Raw genomic sequence first — 16,049 nt, 5'->3', positions numbered from 1 at the left:
AATAATAATTATAATTATTATTAATAAATTAATTCATAGGTTTACTTAATTCCGTTATACATTGTATTTATTATTATTTTTCTACCAATACAATAGGTTATCCAGTTATGACAATCTGGGTAGTGAAAATATAAAATATAAATTCAAATTTGATTGAAATTATAGCTCATATTTTACACTGTAGTGTGCTGGCTCAAACCCCTGCATTTCATACGAAATAGGTTTTCGTTACAATGGGTCAAAGAAAACGTGGGGGGGAAAGCACACATTAATTCTTCATGTCCATATCCATCAAACGAAAGAAACAGTGCCAATAGCTCCCTTTAGTCCCGCATGGGACGGTCGGGCAGCCCCGCTTTGTGCGTTTCGGCTTCTGGAACTGCACTTCCTGGATTTTAGCGAGCCATTCCGCGCACACATGTCCCATCAACGCTACATGGTTTGTGGGTGTGTGGTATCTAGTGGAGAAGAACAAGAGCCTGTACATAATACCTAATATTCGCACACATGTATACTTTATCAATTTAAAGCTTTATCTAGGAGAGACATCGATGCGCTTTGATTTGCCTTACAGGAGATGGTTCGGGACGGCGGCATTCAAGTTCGATTCAAACAGGTGGAATACAGTAGGTGTCGGGTGGAGTTGGGAGGAGGAAGGTATCACGACAGCACGGGCTGCTATCTATCCTTCTAATTAGTAGCGGACCTGTGCAATATATGGCCTCTGTCTCATTCTGTAGCCTTATTTATGTAAAATATTCTACCACGTTTGATTGTCTACTCCGGGACAGTAAAATTGTGATATTCAAACGGCGAATCTTTATTAGCTGGGAGACCATTGACACACAGGTGGGAGATACCCGTTTCTTAGGACGGCCCCTCTTTCAGTTCCTCAGAGCAGGATATGAGCTACTGACATTTGTTATTACCCTTTGGGACAGGAGGCGAACGTTTTCTGCTAACAGGTGTGAGAGAGATCACACCAATCTTCATAGCCTGATACGGAATCCTTCCTCATTGTTCGCAGGAATATCAATCTAAGTCATATGTTGATCACTTTCTAGCCAAGAGAGATACATTTAACGGTTATTTGAAACATACATCGAATAAAATAGTGGATTATTAGTATTTGGAAAGACCCTGTCCTCCTATTTAAAAAGACACGGGACATCAGAGAGAAACCATGTCAATGAAAAAACCCAGCTTGAATTTACCCAAAATGAGCAGAAACCCGGTGGTGTTGGAAGGAGAGATGTTCGGCGAATTTCAGGACTGGTGTCTCCGTACTTACGGGGACTCGGGTAAAACAAAGACAGTCACCCGGCGAAAATACAATAAGATTCTCCAGACCCTTTTACACACCGACGACTCCGACGCGGTCTACATCGAGAGCAACCACATCAACGCCAAATTCAAATTCTGGGTGAAATCCAAAGGGTTCCAGGTCGGGACCATTCAAGGGGACCTGAACAAGAATGGAGCCACTGACATACCTGTCCTGTACGTCCCCATCAAGGTGACGGTTAGTAAATGTTCCTCTTTCATTGCTCTGCGCGTAAATGTGTGTGTGGTCTATGATGCCCATATTTGCCCATATAAATGTATCTATTGAGTCCTCGCACGCTACGGTTGCTCTACCATAACTTTCCCTGGACCTCTGATCCACCCCAATAGGCCGTTCTTATCTTAAGTTGTCAGTCATTCATTCCTGTCCCTGCTGTCATGGGCCAGGCAGTGCCACTATGCGTACAGCGCTTCTATATTAAGCTACCACCCGGTTTGCGCAAATAGCATCGCCCTGATAATAATGATAGACAAGGATTTTTGCAGCAAAGACAAATTAGGCTACAAGCCCATATCAAGAGACAACTGATGGCATGATAGTCAAGTGTGTGTGTGTGTGTGTTTGCTTGCAGGCGTCCAAGCCACATTGGTTGGACCGATTGCGTTTTGATGGTTGTCGTGTTGCTGAAGAGACGGGGTAGAGAGAGAAGGTATATATAGATGCCCATCCCACCGCTAGCCCTTGTCCATGCGTTTGTAGCTCACATTGGCAGCTGAGGGGGGGCAAATAAATGATAAAATACCGGTTAAAAAAAAACTACATTCGTATGAGATATTTCATTCCTGGCATAGAGTACATTTGCCAGTTCCCAATATTTACATTATATTGTCCATTTATGAATCAAATCAATTCAATGCTTAATTTCAAATAGCCCTTCTATGATGAATATTAAAATATGTGATGCAGACATGGGTACAGCTGACAAATTTAAGAACTCATTCTATTTCACCTTTGTGACAGTCATTCTACAATTGAATTTGTGCAGCCTATTCTTTACATTTTCTTCTAATAAGGTTTTGTATTGAAGGTTGAGGGGGGTAAACTGGCCTGAAAAGATAGACATCTGGGACTATAAATGACAATGTAACCTCAATGCCAGTTTATATAGATCCAGGTTCAGACAGGGACAACTAAAGATCATGCATCAACATCAAGGATTTCCAGAGATGATTACACATTTCACAGTCACCCATTCACCTGCTGAGCTTGTCTAATGCACCTGTTTGCTGCTGCTTATTTACATGCCTCAGCATCTGAGTCACATGAAAGGGTTGCGCTCCTGTCTGCTCCCCTCTTGATAATGTGTCTGTCCTAGATTTGAACAGGCTATTCTGAAACTCTCTCTCTCTCTCTCTCTCTCTCTCTCTTTCTTTCTTTCTTTCTTTCTTTCTACCTTTCTTTCTACCTTTCTTTCTTTCTCTCTCCATCCACATCTCCTTCTCCTCTGAGCTGACTTCATTGAGGTTGTCTGAAAGGATTCAATGGAGAGTCTGGTCATCTATAGGGGACATGCTGCTAGACAAGTGCAGAGTCTGTTATTTCTATTCCAAACGGGGTCAAGGCTCTCTCTGATTGCTTTTGGAACATTTGTAAATGGCCACTGTTGAAAGTTTCTCTGTAGAAAGATATTATACAATACATGCCTTAAATATACTCAAAATGCAATCGCAAAAATACATTAGTTACCCAGCTTTTGGCTACAGGCAGACAGACAGTCATATGACTTGTTGACTTGCTGAACTCCGATAGTAGGCTAATTTGTGCAGGCTGGATACAGAACATTTTTGAAGGAGCTGTTATTCCGCTCTCAGCTAAACACAGAGCCAACCCCACTCACTGCAGCGTCTTGGCAGAAGCTAAGGCAGAAGCGGTAAGTCTGCTTTTTGTCTTGAGGCAGCAGGGTCATATTTTGACTGACTGTGTGAGGCAGTTTGCTCTCACCCAGACCTGCTGCTATTTTATTTATTTCAGTGGGTCACGACAAGTGGAGAGTACTGTAGGTTTAACGCAGGAGAGATAGATCAATAGTGATGATGGAAACACAGTCTTGCTCCCTTCGGGGTTCTGTTAAGATGCGTGAGCTTTCACCCTCACTGCTTGTTTTCTATTGGCGGTTTTGACCACTTGTAAATTGGACTGTTAGTGTGGGTGTGTGTGTCTGTTTGTTTGTGGAAGGGAGGGTGAATGTGTGTTTTTAGATGGGTAAGTTGTTTTTGTGTGTGTGTGTGTGTGTGTGTGTGTGTGTGTGTGTGGTTTATATGTGAGATTCCTGAGTGAGCAGATTGTAAATGTGTTCTAAGTGCCAGTAGAGCCATGGCATGGTAGGCAGTGTGTGGATGAATGAGGCCAGAGCACTGGAAAGCTGCCTGAGGCCTGGAGAAACCTGGATGGAGGACGCCACACACACTGAACCCGCTCTCAACCTGTGTGCAAGTGCGTGTGTGTACATGTGTGCGTGCATGTTCGCACAACAGACTAGAGTGTGTTTTATGATGGGTGAAAATGTGTGTAAGTGTGTGTAATTCCCTCACATACAGGTATTCAATGTTTGTGCAACAGGCAGCCATGTAGTACTGCTCCTTCACTTCCTGTGTTGGCACATAATTATATGTCTGGACAGTGTGGATCATCTTCGGTAGGTTTTTATTAAACTGCTCTGAAGGATGGCATCACTCTAGTGTAGAAAATAGACTTCAGACTAATGTTTTTAGGAGAAGCATCCAGCCGTCAGATGGCAAATCAAAGACAGAAAAGGCTCCTCTAGCAGGAACTCTGTAAGAAATGTGACCTTTAGCATGCATGATGACAACGGAGGATAAGATCATCTGAATCAACACTTAGTGAAGGAAAAACAGGTGGCCTTTTCACATTCCTGACCCGAACCAAAACATTACGAGCCAGCACAGTAGGATTCAGGTCGGCACGATAGTATGAAAAGGGTCAAGGTGTGATCTTATTAAGAGAGAGTGGGGTGAGACAGCAGGACAGAGGTGTAGCACAGTAGCAGCACATTGAAAAACTGTCGGACAAAGGGAGAGAGGAACAATGGGACAGGCACGGCATTAGGAAGAGCGAAGACGAGGCAGTGAAAAAGAGAGAGAAAAATAGAGAGGGACGGAGCGAGAAAGAGGGGAAGAGAAATTAGTGTGTGTTGCTGAGAGGAAGCAGCACCACAGCTTAGCCATCACATGGAGTTGACACCAGCGTCTCGGCGGCTCCTATTAATAGGTCTTAACGCTTTTCTCTTTCCTCCACTGGCAGAGGGCCCTCTCTCTCGTTCTCTCTTCCTCCCTCTCTCTCGTTCTCTCTTCCTCCCTCTCTCTCGTTCTCTCTTCCTCCCTCTCGCTCTCTCTCTCTCGATCTTTCTCTCGCTCGCTCGCTCGCCCCCCCCTCTCTCTTCCTGCCACTCTCTCTCTCTCTTCCTCCCTCTCTCTCTCACCTACTACTCCTGCTCTTAGAGAGGCCTGCCTTGGCTAAGTGCAGTTTGATCAACTGTTGCTGCTCTGTCCTCATGCTCTTCTCAACATGCTGTCTGTTGCTGCTCTGTCCTCATGCTCTTCTCAACATGCTGTCTGTCAGCTGCTCTGTCCTCATGCTCTTCTCAACATGCTGTCTGTTGCTGCTCTGTCCTCATGCTCTTCTCAACACGCTGTCTGTTGCTGCTCTGTCCTCATGCTCTTCTCAACATGCTGTCTGTTGCTGCTCTGTCCTCATGCTCTTCTCAACATGCTGTCTGTTGCTGCTCTGTCCTCATGCTCTTCTCAACATGCTGTCTGTCAGCTGCTCTGTCCTCATGCTCTTCTCAACATGCTGTCTGTTGCTGCTCTGTCCTCATGCTCTTCTCAACATGCTGTCTGTCAACTGCTCTGTCCTCATGCTCTTCTCAACATGCTGTCTGTTGCTGCTCTGTCCTCATGCTCTTCTCAACATGCTGTCTGTTGCTGCTCTGTCCTCATGCTCTTCTCAACACGCTGTCTCTCAGCTGCATTCTTTAATCTAAACCAGAGAGGGATGAGAGGATAGAGAGAAAGAGGGGACAGAAAACAGTGCAATGTTCTGTTTATACAAAGACTTGAGTTATTGTATTTGGTCATAGAAATTAGCAAGCCTTTTCATTCTCCTGGGGCCATATGTATCAAGTGTCTCAGAGTGCTGATCTAGGATCAGGTCCCCCATGTCCATTTTAATTGTATCCACTGTGATTTAAAAGGCAAAACTGATCCTAAATCATCTACTTACTCTGCGATGCTTGATTTGGCCCCAGTTTAGCTGTTCTCAGGTCAGGTATTAAGAGTAGAAGTGACTGACTCCTACTGCAGTAGGAGTCAGTCAGAACGTTATTTAAGACAGTCAAACAGGATATCCGTATGTCCGTGGAAATAGGAGACAGATGGCCATCAATGAGGTTTCTGTGTTTGGCATCATGTGCAATTACCAGCAATAGAACTAATTTTTCCCCATAGGGTCACATGAGCGTCTGTCCCGGTCAGAGCCGTGTCCAGCAGCAGCCCCACACTACAGGGCCATGTTCATTAAGCACCAAACATAAGAAAATGGACTGAAACCAGGAAGGACAACCTGGAGTTGTCCATTAAGAAACATTCATTTTTTGTTTTCTGTTGCAAAAACACTTCTTAACGTTTTCTGCTGGATGCCCTAATGAACAAAACCCATGGCTCAGTCACAACCCATCCTCTGTTCCCCTTCTGGGCTGAGGAGGAAAAACAGGATAATAGAAATAGACATACTGGAGTATACAGCACTGGAAACTGAGATGGCTCTTACAGTATCAAATGTTTCAAGGGTTAGTTTGTGTTTCCTGTCTATTTTGCCCTGTCTGTGTAAAACTATCTGTCTGTTTTGTTTGTCTGTGTGTTTGAGGAGCTATTTGTGTGTTCATGTGTGATGTATGCTCATGTTGGGGGTGTGTGATGGGAGGATGCGCTGTGTGTTCTCTGTGTGTGTATCTACTTTCCACCCCTTCCTCTCTCTCCTCCTATTTCCTCCTCCTCCTCCTGCTGTCCTCCGTGGCGGCGACGTGTCGATGGCCTGGGGTTTAATGGTGGCCCGCGGGGGTAACTTAATTGGGACGGCCCCCTTATCAGACCTGGGATCTCCAATCTCAAAGGGCCCCTTATCCCGCAGAAATAAATAAGACTAAATTGACGTGAATGGGAAGGCCTCTGGTTGTGTGGCTCCTCCCCCCGCCTCTGCCCTCTGAGGCCCAGTGGGTCTGTTGGGGGACAGTAGGAGGGCGTTAATTGCAGGGCCGGGGTGAAGCAGGGGGCATGCTCCCCTCTCCAAACCGAGGGGCTGCAGTCACAGCAGTCACCCAGTGAAAGTCACTCCCAGCGGGGACGAGCATGGCGGGGGGGGGGGGGGGGGGGGGGGGGGGGGGGGGTAGGGTTAGGGTTGGGTTGTGGAGCTGGAGGGGTTGAGGTGAAATGAAAGATTCCCTCAATGTGTCAGCTGTTGGTTTGTAGAGAAAAAAAGTGTACTATTTAGCACTTTACCAGTAATTTGTTAGAGGGCCTCAAATATCACATTAATTTGTCTACTGTATACATGAATCGTGCAATGTTGGTTCCTGTTTCAGTCAAGTCTTTGGTCACGTCTGGGTGTGTCAAACAAAAACACCCTAATGATTGGTTGACAATAGAGCCTCCCACAATGCAGGTGTTGTCTGCAGGAGGAAGTTGGTGAAGAGAAACTGCAGAAACTTGCAGTCGACTGCAGTCGAAACTTCATGAACTTTGATCACATGGTTTTTGTAAAGATCATGCAGTCGTCATGTAGGCGCAAGTCAGAAAATGTTTATCCCCATAATGCAACAGACTTTGGAAGGCGGCGACCAATAATGGCCACTGACTTGACAAAAGTGATCCTCTCGAACGCGCCTTTAGATTTTTCAGGCTTGGCCCGCCTACCCAAACTTTTTTTTTGGGAGAGTTGTCTGTATGATTGAATTATTATTTCATTTTTTATATCCAAGAGAATCCCGTTGTGGGATGTCCGAGACTACTACTGCCTACCACTAACTAACAGGGAAGAAATACAACCTGTACATCCTGTCCCTAATACTAAAACAAAACCATGTAAAAACAAAATATAAATGTTTTATCAAACTAAAACTGAATAAAAACTAGTAAATCAAGTCGTAAAAGTAACTGAAACGAAACTGAATTTCAAATAAAAATAGAAAACGAATAGAATTAAAAACACAAAACTATAACAACCTTGGTGTGAGTGTGTGAACAGCTATCTGCTGGCTGTGCAGCTGTAAATCGTTGACTGGCAGTAATTGTGTTACAGAGAGAGTGATGTAGGAGAGAAAGGAGTGGGAGAACTAAATAACGAGAGAGAGATGGGATGGGATGAGGCAGGGGATAAGTTCGTTTTTTGTTGTCCGCTCTGTGGATCCGCCTGTCTTCACGCACACACGGACACGCACACACACACACACACACACACACACGTGGACACGCACACACACACACGCACACACACACACATGGACACACACACACGGACACACACGTGGACACGCACGGACACGCACACACGGACACGCACACACACACACGGACACGCACACACACACACGGACACACACACACACACACGGACACACACGTGGACACGCACGCACACACACATGGACACACACGTGGACACGCACATGCAGTATAATGAAATCCACTTACTTTAGAGTGGGTTCAATGGAGGGGCCATCCAAAGTGTTCAGGGGCTGTTCAGTTCTCCCTCTGAGGTCCGGTCTGGAGCGTTCTACTTCTCTGGTCTCATCTGTGTTCTTTCTATATTTTACTATGAATGTGTTTTTTGTTAGCTTGGGGTTTTGTGTATTCTGGTGTGTGAGACTATGTGTGTATTTCTGTGTAGGATACTGCTTTTGTATGATTTCGTTCAATCAGTTTAACATAAAATAAAGACCTCTGGTAAAGGAAATGCATACTACACCTTAGCAGACAGTAATACAGTAATAGTAGTTCCTCTGTAGAATTAAAGACAAAGTTCACCCACAGTCAATAGTACCTACAGTAGGTATCATAAGTATTCACCCCCCCCCCCCCCCCACCCCAGGATTTTGTCACATTTTGTTGCATTACAACGTGTCATTGAAATAGATTTCATTGTGATTTTTTTTTTTTTTATCATTGTCAAATTTGGCTTACCAAATCACATAAGTTACATGGACTCACAGTGTGTGAATTAATAGGGATTGACATCAGTCATTTGTGAATGACTACCCCATCCTCTGTCCCCCATACACTATATATACAAAAGTATGTGGACACCCCTTCAAATTAGTGGTTCGGCAATTTGCTGACAGGTGTATAAAATCAAGCACACAGCCATGCAGTCTCCATAGAAAAACATTGTCAGTAGAATGGCCTTACTGAAGAGCTCAGTGACTTTCAACGTGGCACCGTCATAGGATGCCACCTTTCAAATTTCTCCCCTGCTAGAGCTGCCAGATTGTCACCAGCCTATTCAGACAGACCAAAGTTAAAAAGACCTTAAGTCATGTGCAGAACAACTGCATGATACTGTTGTTCCCGTGGCAAAAAGCAAATCCCCAACTTCAGGCCAGTGGCACTGACATCCTTGGTGATGAAATCATTTGTCACGTTTCTTCAAAATCGAACCCAGAAGCAGACCAGGACAAGGAGAGTAGGAAGAAGGTGAGTATTTATTTACAAGTGAATGTGAATGGGTAGATATATCCAGGTGGTGTAGCGGGTAGCGGTGGTGAGTCGATGGGAGTAAATAGGTGGTTCCAATGGGGAAGCGGAATCCTCTGACGACCAGGCGGGAATGGGGTAAATGATCCGGGTGAGTAACTGAAGACAGAACAAACAGAGGTAAGTTCAAGGCAAGCAATACGTAACAAACAACAAAACAAATTCTATCCAACTTGAGGCTGATACTCTGGCACAACATACTGTTCATGGCTAACGATTCGGCAGGGAATGGATGTCAGGTCAGCGCTTTTGAAGGGGAGAGGTGATGATCAGGACAGGTGTGCAGATTACTGATGGGATACAGGTGCGGGTGAACATCGATCTCCCAACAAGCTAATTCGCCCGGCAACCAGACAGGGTGCGTTCCAGGACACCGGAAACACATTCCAGGACAGAAACACAGGCAAACACAGACTCAGGAAGCGGGATTCGTGACATCATTTGAGAAGCTAATCAAGAAGGATATACTGCGTCAGGTTGAGAATTCCCGGGAACCCCTGCAGTTTGCTTACACGGCCAAGCGGGGGGGTGGAGGACGCTACTCTAACCCTACTCAACTTCCTCTGCAAGCACCTGGAGGGCCCAAAAATCCATGCAAGGCTTCTGTTCATCGACTTCTCGTCTGCCTTAAATACTATCCAGCCTCACATACTAGCAGAGAAGCTCCTCTCCCACTTCAAGCTGGACGTGAGCATTGTGGGCTGGATAGTGGACTTCCTTACCGACCGGTCCCAACAAGTGGCGTCATGTCGAAGCAGCTCTGCTCCTCCACTGGATCTCCACAAGGTTGTGTGCTCTCTCCTCTCCTGTACATACTCTACACTAATGGCTGTTGTAGCGAATAGGAAAAAAGGCACATCATCAAGTTTGCTGGTGACTCGGTCATCGTCAGTCTCCTACAGGATGGAAAGTCTGAGCATGGGCCTTCCTCCAACTGAATGTCTCCAAAACTAAAGATATGGCCATTGACTTCAGAAGGCAGCCACTGAACCCCACACCCAACATGGTCATGGAAAATGACATTGAGCTTGTCAGTACCTACAAGTACCTGGGAACGGTGTTGGAAAAGAAGTTGCCGTTTGAGGAGAACACAGATGCCGTCTGTAAAAATGGACAGCAGACCTTTTTTGTTGTTGAGAAAGATGAACTCTTTTAATGTCAGTAAGACAATGATGACACTGTTATATTGAGTTTTATTGAATCCATATTGATGTTCTTGATGGTGGCCTGGCTTGGCAAGGTCATCGGGGTGCAACAGGCACAACTCTGTGACATTCAGAAAGCATGTGGTGAGGAGAGGTAAGACTAGACTGTCCTCCTCTACCATGTTGTGCTTCTCCCCTCAGGTTGTCCTTTCAGACTTCCCAAACGCAATAGCAACAGAAACAAGAACTCCTGCATCCCACAGGTCATAAACTTTCTGAATCTGCTCATGAAATTAAATGTTTTTTAAAATGTATTGTTGAACCCTGACTGCACAACAAATTTCCCAATTGGGACAGTAAAGATAACTTGAAAGTCTCTGAATGTCCTTGAGTGGCCCAGCCAGAGCCCGGACTTGCAGCGATGCTGACCATCCAACCTGACAGAGGTTAAGAGGATCTGCAGAGAAGAATGGGAGAAACTCCCTAAATGCCGGTGTGCAAAGCTTGTAGCATCATACCCAGGAAACTTGGGTCTGTAATCGCTGCCAAAAGTGCTTCAATCCAGGTGTGCATGACTCTTAGGCTGCATTTTACACAGACAGCCCTATTTCTATATTTTTTTCCACTAATTGGTATTTTGACCAATCACATCACATCTTTTCACATATCTTTTTCAAAGCTGATCTGATTGGTCAAAAGACGAATTAGTGGAAAAAAATATCAGAATTGGGCTGCCTGTGTAAACACAGCCTTAAATGTACTTATATAGATTTTTCTATTGTGTTATTGACTGTACGTTTGTTTATCCCATGTGTAACTGTGTTGTTTGTGTCGCACTGCTTTGCTTGATCTTGGCCAGGTTGCAGTTGTAAATGAGAACTAGTTCTTAACTGGCCTACCTACCTGGTTAAATAAAGGTGAAATAAAATAAAATAAAAATAAATAAACTCAAGAAGCCCCAGCTGTAATCGCTGTCAAAGGTGTTTCTAACATGTATTGAATACTTATCTAATCAAGGTAAAGCCATGACATAATATTCTGGAATTTTCCAAGCTGTTTAAAAGCACAGTCAACTTAGTGTATGTGAACTTCTGACCCAATGGAATTGTGATACAGTGAGTTATAAGTGAAATAATCTGTCTGTAAAACATTGTTGGAAAAATTAATTGTGTCATGCACAAAGTAGATGTCCTAACCGACTTGCCAAAACTGTAGCTCGTTAACAAGAAATTTGTGGAATGGTTGAAAAATGAGTTTCAACTGTACATATTACCTCGACTAACCGGTGCCCCCCGCACAGTGACTGTACCGGTACCTCCTGTATATAGCCTCGCTACTGTTATTTTGTTGCTCCTTAATTAATTATTTTTGTTATTTAAATTTTGTAATTTTTTTACTTCAGTTTATTTGAGTAAATTACCATTTTTTTTTACCATCAATTACCATCTTACCATTTTTTTCCCCTTAACTGCATTTTTGGTTAAGGGCTTATAAGTAAGCATTTCACAGTAAGGTTGTATTGCATTGTACCTGTTGTATTCGGCGCATGTGACAAATAAGATGTGATTTGCTGTCATATAGTATTTTGTGCATAATTAGGGTGAACTATCCCTTTAAGCAGCATATTCATCAAACAGCATAGCAGGCAGGAGACAAGAACGGCAGCCCCAACTATGTGCTATGAAGCCTGTGTGAAGCTTCAAGCTGACAATCTGCTTTTTAAGGAAAAGAAAGTGTATCTATATGGAGCTTCTCTGTGTGCTGAAACCCGCACGGTGGTGGAACAGATTGATTTTAATGAGAGATGGTATCCTCACACTGTGGCTATCAGGAGCAGGCATGCAGGTTTGACTCTCCTCTTAGATAATCAGGGATAGATTACACTCTCTGTGAAATGACTGTCTGGAAGAAGACCTGGAGCGCTGTTGTGTGATTTGTACCTGGGTCTGGAAGGTATAAATCCGCACTCGGTGCGTCCAAACAGGCACCCTATTCCCTATATAGGGCACTAATTTTGACCAGAGAACTATGGGGTTAGTGCCAGGTAAGCACAGTACTTGCCAGTGTTCAGGAGTAAAGATGTTGTCAGGTGTTAGCTATCTGTCACATAGAGCAGGGAAGGATACTCAAATCTGACTCTGAGCCTGCTGGTTGTCTTTTATTCCTGGTAGTTGATTGACTGATTGATTGATTGTCACAGATTGCCCAGATTCTACTCCTGTGGTGTCCCAAGTGTGAATCAACCCCTGATTAGAGGCTCACAATGAAAATCAGCATCAGCACCATGGTTCTGACCTCAAGGGCCAGGAAAGGAATCATGATAGTGAGTTAAGGTTTATGTCTTTGCACACTGTGTGTGAGAGCGTGCGCGTGCACGACAGGATTATTGATTGGTTTGAACCAGTATTTTAATTGGATTAGTGTCAGTGAGTACCCTCCCTACTGAGCGTGCTCAGTGCCCACACTCCTGAGTCAAACTTCAGTTCTGGCTTCACGCAGAGAGGAAGAAAGTTACTTTGCCATTACACGATCATCTTGTCTCAGAATCTACTGAATAATATGTCATTTAGCTTGGGAGTATGTTCCCATAGTATAATGGATGTCATTTGGTGTCATTTACACACGTCTTGTTACAGTATTTAGCCTATAGACCTTGAATGAAATGAATGCTCAGTGACCATTCAGTACACTGTGAAATGTCAGAAATCTAGTTCTTAAGGAAAGTTCACTTCTCTACACTACAGTTTCTTCTCCATCTCATTCTCACCCGCTCTAACCTCTCCAATGAAATAAATGACAGAGAACATGTTCGTGAACGTTTTTCTACCCTGTGACAACTTCAAGTACTTTTGTACTTAAAGATTGGTTTTGTAAATACACTCCAACACACAGTTCTGCTGAAAGATCTAATTGGAGAAGCTGTGCAAAATGGTTGCTTTGCCAGTGATACCAGTAAACCTGTGTACTCCCTCTACAAGTGGAAGTAGTGTGTAGGTCCACTGTCACGTCTGTGAACTGTCAACAGTATACTGAAACAGCAGCATACTGAAATACTGAAACAGCAGCATACTGAAACAGCAGCATACTGGAATACTGAAACAGCAGCATACTGGAATACTGAAACAGCAGCATACTGGAATACTGAAACAGCAGCATACTGAAACAGCAGCATACTGGAATACTGAAACAGCAGCATACTGAAATACTGAAACAGCAGCATACTGGAATACTGAAACAGCAGCATACTGAAACAGCAGCATACTGGAATACTGAAACCGCAGCATACTGTGCTTCTACACCTGCATTGCTTGCTGTTTGGGGTTTTAGGCTGGGTTTATGTACAGCACTTTGAGATATCAGCTGATGTACGAAGGGCTATATAAATAAATTTGATTTGATTTGATTTGATACTGGAATACTGAAATGACAGCATGCTGAAATACTGAAACAGCAGCATACTGGAATACTGAAACAGCAGCATACTGAAACAGCAGCATACTGAAATACTGAAACAGCAGCATACTGAAACAGCAGCATACTGGAATACTGAAACAGCAGCATACTGGAATACTGAAACCGCAGCATACTGGAATACTGAAATGACAGCATGCTGAAACACCATTATGAAACGATATACTGGAATGGCAGCATACTGAAATACTGAAACAGCAGCATACTGGAATACTGAAACAGCAGCATACTGGATACTGAAACCGCAGCATACTGAAATGACAGCATGCTGAAACACCATTATGAAACGATATACTGAAATGGCAGCATACTGAAACATAATATACAGTATATGATAATAATATAATATATGCCATTTAGCAGATGCTTTTATCCAAAGGGACATACAGTCAGGGGTGAATACATTGGTGGTCCTGGGAGTCAAAACCAATATCCTGGCGTTGCAAGCAGGAAGGGAAGAAGGGGGAGATGAAATATAAGGAAAAGAGAAAAAGGTAGGGTTCTTCTTCATAATATGAGTGTTTTATTAGTCATTATTTATTATGATATGCTGAAAAACATTGAAAATAACAATGACTCTCCTCATAGATAATCAGGGCTAGATTACACTATCCAGCCTCGAATAACATTTCTCAACAACTGTTATAGTCTCCAAAAGTGTTATTATTTTCCACATTGGTGAACTTCAGATCACCTGAGTTAATGGAAGGATTATGGTAGCATTATGGTAGCAATCATAACATATAGAAGTGTTGTTCTAATGAGGTTTATTACTGTACTATACTTACCTTGTTTATGTAATGAGTATCTTAAATGATCAGTTATCTGTTGTGGTTTCTTGTGGACTGCATATTTCCTGATAGAATTATAAATACATCACATGTATGACAAGTTTTACTTATTAAAAGTAAAGAAAGATTGACCTAAAACCAAAACTCATTCAAACAATTGGTTGATATATAGAAACATGTCTATTAATGACACATGTGAAACCTTACACACACACACACACACACACACACACACACACACAGCCCCTAGGGGCTGACTGACGGATTCTGAGTGAATGACACAACAGGAGCCAAACATATGACCACATCCATGCAAACAGAGGATACACTAGAAAATAACTAACAGTTCTTGTGCTCGATTCAATTAGATTGGAGTTGGTTGACACCCGCATAGCGGTGGTTTTGGTGGTGTCAGATGTGGAATTCACAAGCAGCTCCTTGTATTACCTTACCGCCTACACTGCCATTGGCCATCTTTATATCCGACAGATCTAATGCAGCCGTGTTTAGAAGTTCCTGCAGCCACGTTACAAGTTCAAACATTTGAATGCATGATGTTCTATTGTAGGCTAAAGGCTATAGGCTCTACTCCCAAATAGACTGATAGGCTTTAAATCCCCCCATCCAAATTAACATAGAAAGTGTAGGCTATTGCACAAGTTCGATCGCCCTTTTGAACTTCTAACACAGTAGGGATAATAAGGAAGGGAGTGGTTTGTGAGACACCAGCAACCGTGTGGTAATGCTCGATCTGATTTGAGGCGAGACCCTCATTTTAGAAAGAAGATAAAAAGGGCTAGAGTACAGCAGAGTGTATATATAGAAACTAGTGACACATTGCCACTTATCAAACCAATCAAGTTTTTTGCATTGGTGGAGGTGGCTGGCAGCAGACTGGGCTGAGGGTGAAGCAGGACAGGTACTGGGGGCAGCGGACTGGGCTGAGGGTGAAGCAGGACAGGTACTGGTGGCAGCGGACTGGGCTGAGGGTGAAGCAGGACAGGTACTGGTGGCAGCGGACTGGGCTGAGGGTGAAGCAGGACAGGTACTGGTGGCAGCGGACTGGGCTGAGGGTGATGCAGGACAGGTACTGGTGGCAGCGGACTGGGCTGAGGGTGATGCAGGACAGGTACTGGTGGCAGCGGACTGGGCTGAGGGTGAAGCAGGACAGGTACTGGTGGCAGCGGACTGGGCTGAGGGTGAAGCAGGACAGGTACTGGTGGCAGCGGACTTGGCACTGGAAGAAGCAGGTTGGACTGTAGTTCTCTAACATTTTGGGCACAAATTTGTTTACGTCCATGTTAGTGAGCATTTCTCCTTTGCCAAGACAATCCATCCACCGGACAGGTGTGGCATATCAATAAGCTGATTAAACAGCGTGATCATTGCAGAGGTGCACCTGGGGACCATAAAAGGCCACTCTAAAATGTGCAGTTTTGTTACATAACACAATGCCATGGACGTCTCAAGTTTTGAGCGAGCATGCAATTGGCATGCAGGAATGTCCACCAGGCGAGCAGTTTGCTGATGTCAA

General features: G+C 44.0%; 1 protein-coding gene across 2 annotated transcripts in view; it reads left to right on the top strand.

The window, feature by feature from the left end:
• Nucleotides 1-316: 316 nt before the first annotated feature.
• The window catches only part of LOC110491103 (nucleolar protein 4-like), a 142,470-nt gene continuing 126,737 nt past the window's right edge, over nt 317-16,049 (top strand). The window contains exon 1 of one of the 2 annotated variants that reach the window (XM_036947269.1): nt 317-1,522. In XM_036947269.1, the coding sequence (XP_036803164.1) occupies nt 1,184-1,522 (339 nt within the window). In that variant the 5' untranslated portion in view covers nt 317-1,183. The remainder of the gene's footprint in view (nt 1,523-16,049) is intronic. The other variant, XM_036947268.1, reaches the window with a different exon arrangement.

The sequence above is a fragment of the Oncorhynchus mykiss genome, chromosome 16 (genome assembly GCF_013265735.2).
Source record: "Oncorhynchus mykiss isolate Arlee chromosome 16, USDA_OmykA_1.1, whole genome shotgun sequence".
In the NCBI taxonomy this organism is placed as follows: Eukaryota; Metazoa; Chordata; class Actinopteri; order Salmoniformes; family Salmonidae; genus Oncorhynchus; species Oncorhynchus mykiss.
Note: the sequence above shows the minus strand (reverse complement) of the source record. Positions and strands in the feature narration are given on the sequence as shown.